Source organism: Rhinolophus ferrumequinum, chromosome 7, assembly GCF_004115265.2.
Source record: "Rhinolophus ferrumequinum isolate MPI-CBG mRhiFer1 chromosome 7, mRhiFer1_v1.p, whole genome shotgun sequence".
Taxonomy (NCBI): Eukaryota; Metazoa; Chordata; class Mammalia; order Chiroptera; family Rhinolophidae; genus Rhinolophus; species Rhinolophus ferrumequinum.
Window position 1 is genome coordinate 50,775,933 of NC_046290.1, and position 13,228 is coordinate 50,789,160.

General features: G+C 38.2%; 1 protein-coding gene across 3 annotated transcripts in view; it reads right to left on the reverse strand.

The window, feature by feature from the left end:
- Positions 1-13,228, reverse strand: part of DMGDH (dimethylglycine dehydrogenase) — a 60,997-nt gene that overhangs the window by 39,484 nt on the left and 8,285 nt on the right. For 2 of the 3 annotated variants that reach the window (XR_004423535.1, XM_033110665.1), the window contains exons 4-7: positions 12,438-12,602; positions 9,512-9,716; positions 3,178-3,426; positions 1,389-1,587 (exon numbers count right to left, since the gene is read on the reverse strand). Coding sequence is in view for 2 of the 3 variants with exons in the window: in XM_033110665.1 (XP_032966556.1) it covers positions 1,389-1,587; positions 3,178-3,426; positions 9,512-9,716; positions 12,438-12,602 (818 nt within the window). In the remaining variant the exon portion in view is untranslated. The remainder of the gene's footprint in view (positions 1-1,388; positions 1,588-3,177; positions 3,427-9,511; positions 9,717-12,437; positions 12,603-13,228) is intronic. The other variant, XM_033110667.1, reaches the window with a different exon arrangement.

The window sequence follows — 13,228 nt, forward strand, 5'->3', positions numbered from 1 at the left end:
GTTATTAACCAATGTTACCACCAATAAATTTAACTCAAAAAAGGAAAAATAAACATTCTGAACTTCAAAATTAAAAACTTTGTACTTCAATGGACACTATCAAGAAAGTGGAAAAACCCACAGAATGGGAGAAAAATTTTGCAAATCATATATCTGAGGAGGGTCTTGTATCTAGACTATATAAAGAACTCCTAAAACTTAACACTATAAATACAAACAATCCAAATTTTTAAATGGGCAAAAGTTACAAGTGGACATTTCTCCGAAGAAGATATACAAGTGATGTACAAGGGAAGCTCTCCCCCAGGCACATGCCTCCCTGTAGACTCTAGAGGTGATGACCTAAGCCCTCAGTTACATTCTACCTTTCAGTCCCATATCTCCATCTGCTTTTCTCCCTCTGGATATCCCACCGATCTAAACTTAACACCTCAAACCCAACCTATGAAAAGTGGCACTCCTTATATTCCTGGTTCTCTCTCCCCATGTTCCCAGCATGCAACCAGGGGTCAAGTCAGAAAGGTTGCCATCATTGGTTATTTTTATCTCTTCCTCAAGACCTAATGCAATTGATCACCAAATCTAAATAATTTTATTTCCTGTCTCTCAATCCTCACTGCTGCTTCCTGAGTTCAGACACCAGCCTCTCTGCTGTTGGCCGAACAGGACCCCAACCAGCTTTGTGCCTCAGCTCTCCTGCCTTGTTCTAAGCTGTAGCCCAGTGCCTAGTGGTAGCCCTGGCACAGAGCTGGCAATCATTGAATATTAGCTGAATAAATAGCTAAATAAAAGGGAGAAGAAAAATAGGATATTAGAAGTTGTAATATGACAGTAAATGAGGCATGACACTAGTAATCATGAAATTAATGGCACAAACAGAGATTAAACATAAAATGGGTGCTGGAATTGTAAATAGTAAGCAACCTGAGAAATTATAAAGAAACAAATCATGTTGGACAAACATGAATTATGGTGAAAAATTAAAGTGCATCAGATATGTTATGCACTTGATATTGTGAATTATCTTCGTTACATTGTGTTATGAAAACATCCTTGTACAATTGGGGCAACTGACCTATCTGAACATATATGCCATGAAAAGAGACATGAATAATGGAAATGACAGGAAATATACAAACTTTAAGGACAACATTGCCCTTCTGTAAGAGACTCTTTAAAACCTATACAAGTGATTAAACCCTTATATAGTCAGGGTTTTAAGACTGAAAATTGTTATTCCTCCCATTTCATTGGTTGTGAAAGGGAGAAAATTCTCTGTATCCTCCACCCGCACCACCGTTTTCCATTTTTGGCCCAAGATTATGGGACAAGATTTGTCTAAAATACATGACTCTGTAAAAAATGCTGAATTACATGGAGACACTCACCCAAAGCCTATGGCCACCCAGTAGTTTCTGACCCCCTGATGGGGCCCCACCATGGGTAGAATGTCAGGAGAATAGGTGATTGGACCGTTGACGATATTGATGATGTCAGCCTTTTTCAAGACTGGAACCATTTCCATGGCCGCTTCGACATGTTCCATAATGCGGTCTAGATCAGACTCAAAGAGCTCCTTTCCAAAACCTGAAAGGACATGCCATTGTGATCAGGATGCCACAGCTGCTCTGACAAATTACTCTAAAGGTTTCAGTATTTAATCCAATCACAATTTAAAAAGAACTAATAACAATTATTTGGTTTGTCAAGAGAGACCTTTTTTCCTTCAAATAACCATAAAAGTCTACTTCATCCTTTTAGGTGACGGCAAGTGGGAATTTACAAAGTCATGTCAGGACACTGGGGATAAGTGGCAAACTACTCTAGGGGCTGGGATGATGGATTCTAGACCCTTTTTAACTCTCACTAGGGAAGGAATGGCATAGAAGCCTCCTTCCCCAAGCCCGCTCCCAGACACATGTGAGGGGCAGAGTTCTGTGAAGAGTCAGAGCCTCAGTGTACAATCATCTTCTCAGTCCTAAAAGGCACTATGATTGAAGGCAGGGCCACAGACAAACTTCTAAAAGAACGTGTCCACCAGTACAGGTGATTTCCTCACATAGCAGTGGCCAGTTTCTTCTCGCTCCTCTCACGAACTGCACGTTGGGTCAGTGGTATGGAGGCCTGCAGATCACCAGGATTGGGCCAGGACATGTGGGTGCTCAGGGCCAGCCAATAACCTGGCTCCCTTTCTGACTGAAATTATTTAAATATGTGTTCAACATTTCTTTGGAGGAGAGGCTGCCAACAGGGGGAAGAGCAGAGGGGAAGGCTCCCAGGTGGCAGATCAGCACTTCCTCTGGGATTAGGAGCTATTCCTCTCAGGCCTAAATCAGCAAAACTAAAACCCTCAGCTCACTGGCCCGACTTCGGTGGAAGGCACTTTAATAATCATTTGTTGTGCCATGGGCATGAGGAGTAGGAAGGAAGCATTCATTCCTTATCCCAAATAGCTTATGAAAGTGTAATTCTAGAAAGCACAATTTCCTCCATCTCTTTATATTCCCTATAACATTTCAGTGTCCCAATGACATGTTAGCTCCTTTTATAGAGATAAACCTTGAGGTACTTCACTAGGTGACCCAGTCTTTAATCTGGCACTGTAGAAATATTTCGTGAAAAACAAAAACAGGTCCTTCGCCCTTACAAAACTTGAAAGTATAGTACCTCCTGCTTTCCCACATCCACTTACGTAGTAGGGGAGGGCTTTATTGTGCAGTCCCAACCTACCTAGCTCCTTTATAGACTCTGAGGCTTTCATTCTTAGTAGGCTGGATATCCTGTCTCTAATACCTGTCGTGTTTCCAACTGCTCAAGCACAATAGCAGCTACATCCAAATTTGGAAACTTGACTCAGCAGGCAGGGGAGTAAGGAAAGACTGAGGACGTAGGAGGTTCATGTGAGCAGGTAAAAATTACCTGGAGTCTCCCAAAGCAGAGGGGAGGATCTTTCTTCAGCTTCTCCACCACTACCTGGTCTCTTCTCTCTTTACTCCCTGCTGTGATTGTTCAACAGGATAAGAGAACAAAGCTTACCTCAAACTGCTCACCTCCTAATGCCCCAGGTATTTGATAGTCTAGTATTATGGAGTCATCTTATTCTACGCCAGCCCCTAGCCACAGGGAGGATAAAATATACATATCTGACCTGCACACACTTTCATTTGCTGAACCCACCTGGAGGGACTCCACTGGTGACCCATGAGTCCTGAACTTTCATTTTCTCCTGACTTTCATATGGACCAAACAAAAGCCCATCCCTTTCCTGTCGGAGGTAATAAGATCCTTCCAGGTCACGGAGCACAGGGAGTTCTCGTTTCAAAGCTTTCACTTCAGGGATAGTCGATGTAACAACGTACTGATGCTGAACCGGAATGAGAGGATGCTCTAGTCCAACCATCTTACCTACTTCACGAGCCCAAAATCCTTAAATAAAAAATCATTTTTAAATGTCACCACATATATAAATATACTGCATCTGACACTGATAATAGCAATTTATATGAAAATAAAATAGAAGACTTCGGTACCAATGGCAAAGTCTAAAGGATGTTATATAACAACTTTACATTTTTTGTCATTGCAAAATTGAATGGTGGAAGAGAAGACAAAATTTTACATTGCCTCAAAGTTTTAAAGATAATTCTTTAATCTAACAGAACTTCATTCTTAAAAAAGTATTTTGCTCATAAGCAAAGGTAGGCAGGAAAAAAACAAAATATTTGAAGGCAAAAATAACCCAAATATGTAAAATGTACAAACGTAGATAAGAAAGACAGTAATGAACTGACCCTATTTGTAGAACAGGGATGATCAGGCAATGGAAGAGGTCCCTATTTTGATGTGACCAACATAATACATCATAATCGTGAGTAAAGCCCTGCAAGTCAGTCTCTTTGTCCCTCAGGCCCTGCTCTCCCTAAATTGTTAATGCCTAAAACTCCACAAGTACAGAATTGCTCTGCTAACTTAAAATTTGAAAATGTATATACTTTGGAAGAGACAGCACATCCAGCTTTCTCTGTTATTTTAAAATTTTAGTTTAAATATGTTTGTAAGATCCTTTCCTGCAAAAGTCATGAAGGCACCAGGAGTCCAGAGCAGGAGATGCCAGAGCCAAGGGGAGAGGGTTCATAAATAGTGGGGTTCCCACAACCAGTGTTTCTCACCTGACAGTGCACCTGGGGACAGTCTTATTGGTAGGAACAAATGTTATTTTTTTTCTTTGCAAAAGATAAAACTAGATAATTTGTGGCTGAAAGTATCCTGGATTCTCCCCCAGGTAACTCTTCAGTGTACAAATTAGAGTGAAAGTCTAGAGAGGGAAAGAGACCTGCCCAAGGTCACACAGGGAGACCCTGGAATCGCCACATTTTATTGGTTTTCTTTCTACAGAAAGACTTTATTTTAAAAATCCAAGACTCTTTGATTCTAAAAGGTATTTTAGAATCTAAAATGACAAAAAAGATTATTTGTCAGGGATGTGGGTTTGCTTAACCCATCCCTGGATTATTTGGGGGGAGGAGGTTCTATGTGCTTGTTTACTTCATAACAATTTTGAGTAATCATTCAAATGATATGGAATATTATTTAAGTTATTTCTTTAGAGGTTTCACTCTAAATATTTAACTATTCCTGTTTCTGCTTTTTTTCCCCCAGAATCTAATAAGAAGTTCTGAATTCTCTGTCATTATGAAGCTCAGAGCTAGACACAAAATCGTCAGTCATGAGTCATTCTGGGAACCCAGATTATGTACTCTTATGTGCCATAGCTTATTTCTATTTAACCATCTAAACATCACTCTTGTGTTCTGTTGTTACATTTTGGTCTAACAGCTAAGTTGGTCACACTTGTATAATAGCCCCAGAAATGGGTGCCCACTTGCAAACCAAAGTTTTTACCTACAGGCATTAGAGATGTTTGTTGGCCTTTTAATAATTTAGAGACTTAATTTATTTGTGCCAGCAGGAAAATGTGAATTACCAGTGTCAGAACTTTGTAGGAAAATATAGTAAAGCCACATATTCTAGTTATGTACAGTAGAGGAATTTCAAAATATAAAAAGCCAAAATCTTTAACCTTGCTATTCAAAGCACTGCAGTACCCTCAATACATTTGTTTCAATTAAAAACATAAATTGAGGAATAAATTCTGTCCTATTCAAATGCATTTATAAACTTGAGTCTAATTGCTTGCTTATTAATGTACTTCATCATTAAAATAAAGTGGAAATGCATGCTTAAGTATCATATAACTATATTACTTCAAATCCCATGGAAAGCTCTATACTATTTTACCCCATGGTAGTGGTGTTTGCTGGTATGCTCTCCTTTATATGTCAATCAAGTTAACCTAAATGTAGCCAGGATTACCCTTCAACCCCTGCTAGATCGATCACCCACCCACCAAGTTCTAAGGAAAGAGAGACAAATGTGGAGGAGTCGTGTAAAATCTACCATTATCACCTGAAAAACACTGAAGAGAAGAGTCAATAAAAACAATCATTTGGAAATGGCTTCCATTTTTAAAAAAATGCAGTGATTAATAGAAACGGAGTTAAAATGAAGGATGCAGGTTTATGGACAAGTTTATTTGTACTAGATGATTGGTCAAAGTGATAAGGTCACTTTTTTACAGTGGCAATGATGGCTTATATAGTGACATTTTCTGACGCAGAGTTATCAGGCAAAATTAAGCAATTCGTTTGGCTGAACACTAGGCTTCAGGTTGACACCATCCAGTCACATTTCTGATTTGCCATATTAGGAACATTCTTAAGTAAAGTTTACAAAGTTATCTCAAGCTTACAGAGTCAACTGGAAATGAGACCAGGAGAAACATTCATCACTATGCAAAGAAAAAGCTTGCATCATAATAAATAGCTCCTGCCCCGTGGCCCCTGAGCTGCAACTGAGTGAAGGCAGGGGTAGAATGAAGGTAGAATTAAACAGTTTTTTAAGCAACACCAACGGCAAGTTAGCCTATTGTACACCAAGAGGTCAGGAGTGTCAGAAACTGTTCCTCAGCTCTGCTTCCTCAAGAATAAGGTCACTTTATTCTCTTTCCTATAGAAACACCTACATACTAGATTTTCTCAAAAGATATTTTGCAGACCATCTGGTACAGACCGTTTAGTACCTGGAGTACTGTTTAAAATACAGCTTCCCACCCAGACCATCTGAATTAGAATCTTTCTGAAGTCTGGGACGCTTCCCACGTTGATTCTTATACACACAAGCTTGAGAACTAAGCTCTTTGGAAAGTCATTTTACCAGCAGAATGGGTGCTGGATGACTACAGAGCAAATAAAACGAGTTGGGTAATCTGAAGCCTGATGCCAAAAAGCTATGGTAACCTGATGTTAGTGCCTCCCAGACCAGGACATAGACTTTCAAGGAAAGAATGATAATAATCGTAATACTAATCGTAGTTATAATTATAATACTTAATTTTTTAGTGTTTTCTATGTAGTAAACCCTGTTCTGTTGCCTTATTAGCTCATTTACTCATCATAATAACTTTATGAGATGGGCACTATTAGCTCCATTTTACAAATGAGTAATTTGCCCAGGTCACATGGTTGGCAATACATGTGTTTCTGGTCGAGAAAGCCCCACTGCCCTGGACAATGCTGGAGACACATCAGCAAATGGACATATTTTTTACTTTTAGACTTTCCTTTTCAGTCATCCTAAAGACTCAACAGCCTTCTGTTACGATTCCACATAAAGAAACTTCTGGCAGGTTATGGCACAATTGAGTAGATAATAGTGGCCTTTACATCTTTTACACTTTGGTTATATTTCCGAGTCTATATGCTGGTTACTTTAAATTTCAGAACTGGCCTGAGGACTTCGCCTGAATTTATGGAGCATTCTGGTCTCACTGAGTAACTATGGGAAACATTGCACCAGACGTACATTCTCAAATCATGTTGCATGACGCCTTCTGCAGACAGTTGCTTTTATTCATAAAATGGATTTTTGATAGCTTTAATTCTAGAAGAGGGCATATCTAAACCTTTGCCCACAATTACTGAGGCTTATCAATTGGAGAGCTTTTAGACTTTAAGTTTTTTTTCAAAACAGACTTACAATTAATTAAACACACACTGCTCCACACCTTCCATGGACTACCAATATGTAATCAGTTCGATGTTCTCCAGTAACATTTTCCCAACGGAAGAGAAGAGATGGAGGAGAAAAAGAAAAAACAAATAGATATGGGCCTGAGATATGATCTGAATGAGATAAAGAATCGATGTGATATACAGATGATGTATTATAAAACTGTACACTTGAACCTTATATAATGTTATTAACTAATGCAACCCCAATAAATTTAACAAAAAAGAATTGAGACCACATAGTTCTTCATACAACTCCCAACAAGGAGCTGCCCGGAGTTACAGAGAACTGGGGATGGGAAAGGGAGTAGAAGTGGCTGGGTGAGAGGCTTCAGGAACAAAGACTACAGAAGAATGTCCTGGACAACAGTGTTCCCGGTGATGACCTGGAAAAACAAATCCCAGACATTAGGTTGCCAGTGTGGCTGTGCGTTTACCACTCCACACGGGCCACGCTGTCAAACTAAATCCAAAGACTTGTTTTCCCAGGCCAGCACCCGAAGAGCTGTTTTCTAGGACCTCCTACCATTGCCCTCTGCTGCCCTGATCACCCCACAAAATTTCACAGTTGCATAAAATATGCACTTCATCGTGTAACCAAGGTCCTGGGTTTAGGTCAGATCTCTTTGGAAAGTATTCTTTGTCTTCAGTGATTCCTTATTCTTCACAGTTTGTGGTTTAGGAAAAGAGGTATTACAATGGCAATGAACTATGCAAACAAAATTTTACACATTTTAGGAAAACAATGGATAATTGTGTTAAATTAAGGTTTTCTGCAGTATTTCTCAAAATATCAGTTGGGAATGTGTGTCTGCCTGAAGCACTGTGTTGAGAAAAATGGTGGGGTTCGTCCAAGCTCATCTGAGTGTAGTGATCAGTTAGCAATGTCTGCCATGAATGCTGATATGGAAGTCAGACTATGTTTGTTTAGTATTTGCTATCACTGTGAATACTGTAAAAGGTTTTAGGGGCTGAAAACGTGAGACCATAAAGAAAGTTGTTAGATTACAAAGAATTCTTGCTACTTGGGAAAGAAAGATGAATGATTTCATTGTCTGAGATATTCTAGCAGAATCTAGAGCAGGGAAGCCCAATGACAGTGAGGGGTAGTGGATATCAGATGGGGGTTGTGGAGGGGTGGGGACAAGTGAAGTTCAAAAAGAAAGCAATATTTTATGCCTTTACTTTTATTTTTTAGGCAAGTCATTTTATATTACTGTATTTTGAATTTAAAATGATATCAAAGAAGGCATGAGATTTTGATGCTTTTCAAATGGGGAACATGGGCTAGAAAGATTCAGAAGTACTCATTTAGACTCTTAAATATTGAAGACATGGCTTTTTCTAGAACCACTAAAAGTGTTTCATTAAAAAAATAATGTCAATCAAAGTTACGATTTAGAGAAAAGAATCTTAAGGGTCCATGTTTCTAGCATATCCTCACAGCATACTATTTGATCTGATAAATAATAAAGATTGTTTTCACTGTATCATTTAAGAACAGACCACAAGAAAATCAGTTACTGCCTCATGCTTATTTTAGGTTTTAAATTAACCACTATGAACTACTGGTGAATATGTAAAGTATTAGTCCAGTTTAGACTGCATAAGCATTTTCATTTGCACAGGAATTCATTTTTGTACGTGTGATAGTTGAAAATGACTTCACAGGCAAATGACCTGTTAGAAAGTGTATTAACTCAAAGATCAAAATATCCAGGTCTAAGCCCTGGCTTTGACATAATCGTGTCACTTTGCCAAGTGGCATGACCTTTCTGGACCTTGGACTCCACAAATGGAAAATGAGTGGATTTTTAGATTATCTCAAATATCCCTTTTTGGGTCACTACTCTGAGACTAAATTGTAACAGAGCAACCTAAGAAAAAATTATGAAGTATGTTTAAAATGTTCTGAAAGGAAAAGCATTGTAAGTTTTTTTTATTACAGTCAAGTAATCAGAAATGGATGAGAGAGAACACAAATGATTAAACCTGTCCTAAAAAGAACCAAATTGAGAACAAAGAAGATGCTCATGAATTTGAACACTAGAATTTGGTTATTAGTATAAAGAAAGTGCAAACATAGGAAGGAAAAGTAAGTATAATTTGGGAAAACATGATCTGGAGCAGAATAAAATGAAACATGAAGAAGAATGCTAACTTCCTATATAGATAACCAAACACAGAGTGATACCTCACACACTAAAAGCAAAGTGATGGAGCGAGAGCTTTGTAGCTTAGAAACAGTCGTAATGTTCACTGTGGGAGCATCACAGTGTTTCCTAACAATGTTCACAGTATAAAACATTACTTTATAGCATAATATCTTATTTCTTTGCCACTTGAAAAACCCAACTAAAAAAAAAAAAAGATATGACACTTACCTGCAGCATTCACAATTCTATTTGCTCTCATAGATCCCTGTGGTGTTTCAACATCCCATGTTCCATCTGACCTGGCTTTCAGAGAAGTCACTGGTGCAGGATATTTTAAAAGGGCACCATATTTCCTAGCCCCAGCAGCCAAGGCCATAGTTAGAGAGTAAGGATCAATGTGACCATCTCCAGGATTATACAGTCCAGCTAAAATCTAAATCGATCATAAAAGAGTCAACATTCATAGGAATATGTACTTATTATTCAGTGTAACTAATATCCTGCCAGCAAATGTTTAATAAAATTGTACTTTAAAAGTGCACTGGGGCATCAGATTGATCAGTGTACACTTCTTTTTGCTGTATCAAAGCTCAGACTTAGGGAGGACTCACAGTGAGAATTCAGTAGACAGGCTATTTAATAGAGCCCTGTAATTGTCTCCAATATCCATTCTTTCCTCCCCACTGGCAATGAAAACTGAATGTTTATTTAGCTACATAGCCACTAAGAACAATGAGTTTCCAATATTTGGCAGCTATTAGTTCTAGCTGATAGCAAAAATTAGTACTAAGTTCTGGTCAATGAAATGCAAATGAAAGTGTCATGTGGTAGCTTCCACAAATCATTATAAAAAGACAACTGGCATATGACCTTTGTCCCCTCTTCCATCCTGCTATCTGGAATGAAGACATGATGGCTGGAGCCCTAGCTGCCATCTTAGAAAAAGAACATAAGAGTCACACTCTAGGAAGACAGCAATGATTTGGAAGGTGACTGTGTCCCTGAAGTCTTCATGGAAGAGCCACCATTCAAGTCTGGACTGTCTAAGTGAAAAAGAAATAAACTTCTATCTTGTTTAAGTATTATTTTGGTTTCTGACATTTGCAGTCAAATCTCATACTAACAGATCAATTATTTATATTTAATTATTTAACAGTGTTAATAAATTATATATATACGTATATGGCATCAGGAAAATGTATACTTGATTAAGTCACTCAGCAATTAATTCTTGAATACCTACTGGGGCTTGAGGCTAGGTACTGTGAGGGAAACAAAGAAGAATGAAACTCAGATGAAACAAGGAGTGAACACTGTGAAGTAGTATCATTAAGTCTTATTAATTTCAGCAAAAATCTATTGAGCACCAAGTATGAGCAAGGAGCTTTTGTCAACGTTTTTTCTGCATCTATTGAAATGATCGTCTGTTTTTGTCATTTATTTTATTCATGTGGTATACTGCATTGATTGATTTTCAGATGTTAAACCAACCCTGCATTCCTGGGATAAATTCCACTTGTGCATGTTGCACAATTCTTTTTATGTGTCGCGGAATCCAGTTTGCTAGTATTTCATTGAGGATTTTTTGCATCAATATTCATAATTGATGAATGCCTTTCTTTTCTTGTGATGTTTTTGTCTTTTTGGTATCACAGCAATACTGACTTCATAGATGAGTAGGAAAGAGCTCACTTTTCTTCTATTTTTGGAAGAGTTTATGAAGGATTAATATTAATTCTTCTTTAAACTTCTGGTAGAATTCACAAGTGAAGCCATCTCGGCCTGGGCTTTTCTTTGTGGAAAGTTTTTGATTACTAATCCAACCTCTTGATATAGGTTTAGTTTACGAGACTTTCTATTTTAACAGAATTCATATTACTGTAGCCTTCCAAATGTCACATTGATGTTTTATAATGGCTATATCATCACTACCGTGATCCTCTGTCTATTTGATTTGGCACCCTGCCCCACCGCCAGAGAATACCTTTCCCACGTGTTTCCATTGCCTAATGCCCTTGAGAAAAATCTGTGATGGTGAAGAGTTCCCGCAAAGCATTCCAAGATTGACACATACACAGATATAAGCATATCCTTACTAGTAATGGTGATGGAATTTCAATGCAGACAGTGCAATGCCACACTCCTCTGCCATCACACTGGCATCACACAAAACAATGACAAGAGGGTACCAGCAGCCTGTAGACTCACAAGGGCAAACAACCGCAGCACCCAAATCAATGACACAAACCCTCAGGGATCAGAGATACTGCAGTGGTTACCAGGGAGAAACAGAAGCCTCTGCTTCCCTAAACAGCCCCACCTGGTACCCTTAGATGGTACATGCAAAGGAGTCAGAGAGCCTGGGTTCAGATCTCTGCTCCAGCTCTTTCTAGCTGGATGAGCTTGGCTCTACTATGCAAACTACCTAAGCTGCAATTTCCTGTTTACATAATATTATATATACCTTATATTATTATTATTATTATTATTGTGAAGATTAAATGAGATTATGCATATAATCTTAGCACAGTACCTGGTACATAAATATGTGCTGTAGTGTTATGTAGTATAGTGCTAGTCATTGCTACTACTATGCAAATTGGATGATCACCTAGCAAAAAAAAAAAAAAAAAAGACACTAAATTCCCAAGTGGATTCTCTCAGACAACTTTGGTTGAAACTAGATCAATACCTGGCATAGATCCTGTCAGGGAAGTGTAGTTATGAGCTAGATGATATTTGTGTAGCAATATAGTATGGTACTTCTACATTTGATTTTGTAAAAAATTTTAATAAAATAGTCTTTCCACACAGATATTTATCATACCAGGTTATTTTTCTCTTTGTAGTTTGCAAACAGAAGATTTATGTATGGAAAGCCTTAGATCCGGGGGACAGTAATAAAAAGGTATTGAAAATGTTTCCTCAGTTGTCATAGGTGGAAAACTAACAAGCATTTTTCATTACCTTTTCATGTTTCATTTAGCTTACATAATAGCCCACCTTGTAATTTAACCAAATTCCAGCATTAATCATCTGATTTTGCCATTCAAAATGTGTGCACAAAGTTTTTTCTATTCTTAACATTTTACAGTAACATTTTCTAACCTTAATTCAAGTCAACAAATGGTGAAAATGCCCTTAAGATAAATACCTTATTCATGTTGAGTAAAGGGAACATCTCTTGAATTTTCTCAGGTTCAATAATATACTGTTCTGTTGCATGCCAGCCAGTCCGAGTCATTTGATATTTAAATTCATCTACCCTTACAGGAGTTGTAGCAATTCTGATACTACCTGGCTGATGGAATCCCACCACCTGTGACAATAATGCCAATAAAATTACATTAAAAAAATCATTATTTGGCACTCAAACATGGTTCTTCTCCAGCGCAAGGAAAATACAGATGTATAAGAAATTTACTATGCAGTGAAGGAGGTAACTATATAAACATATTCACATCTTACAAAAAGACATTCACTCAACAACTATTTACTAAGTGCTTGGTCTGTGCCAGGCACCGAGCCCCAGAGATGCTGTTGTGAACTAAAGAGACGAAGACCCTGCCTGGATGGAGCTTACAGCATCCACAGGAAAAGGCAGACAGCTACATGCCTAATTACAATAACATGGAATAGCGTGAACGTACTGAGTGAAAACAATTATGCGAAAAAGAGAAAGACAAAAAATTTGAGGAGGGAATATGAAGAATCAGAATGTTGCAGTGATGAGATTAAGTGTGAACATTCGTTTGACATTTACTGAAGTTCTTCAGTTGGCAAGCACTCAGTTAAGCCCTGGGTGACAGAGATAAAAGATGTAATCTTGGCCCTCAAGTTGCTCATGGTCTGTAGGGAACACCAATCAGTAAAGCAACAGCCACCATAGAGAGAGATTCGTGTTATAGGAGGGGTGTTCACAAACGTTCTTAGAACCAACATGTG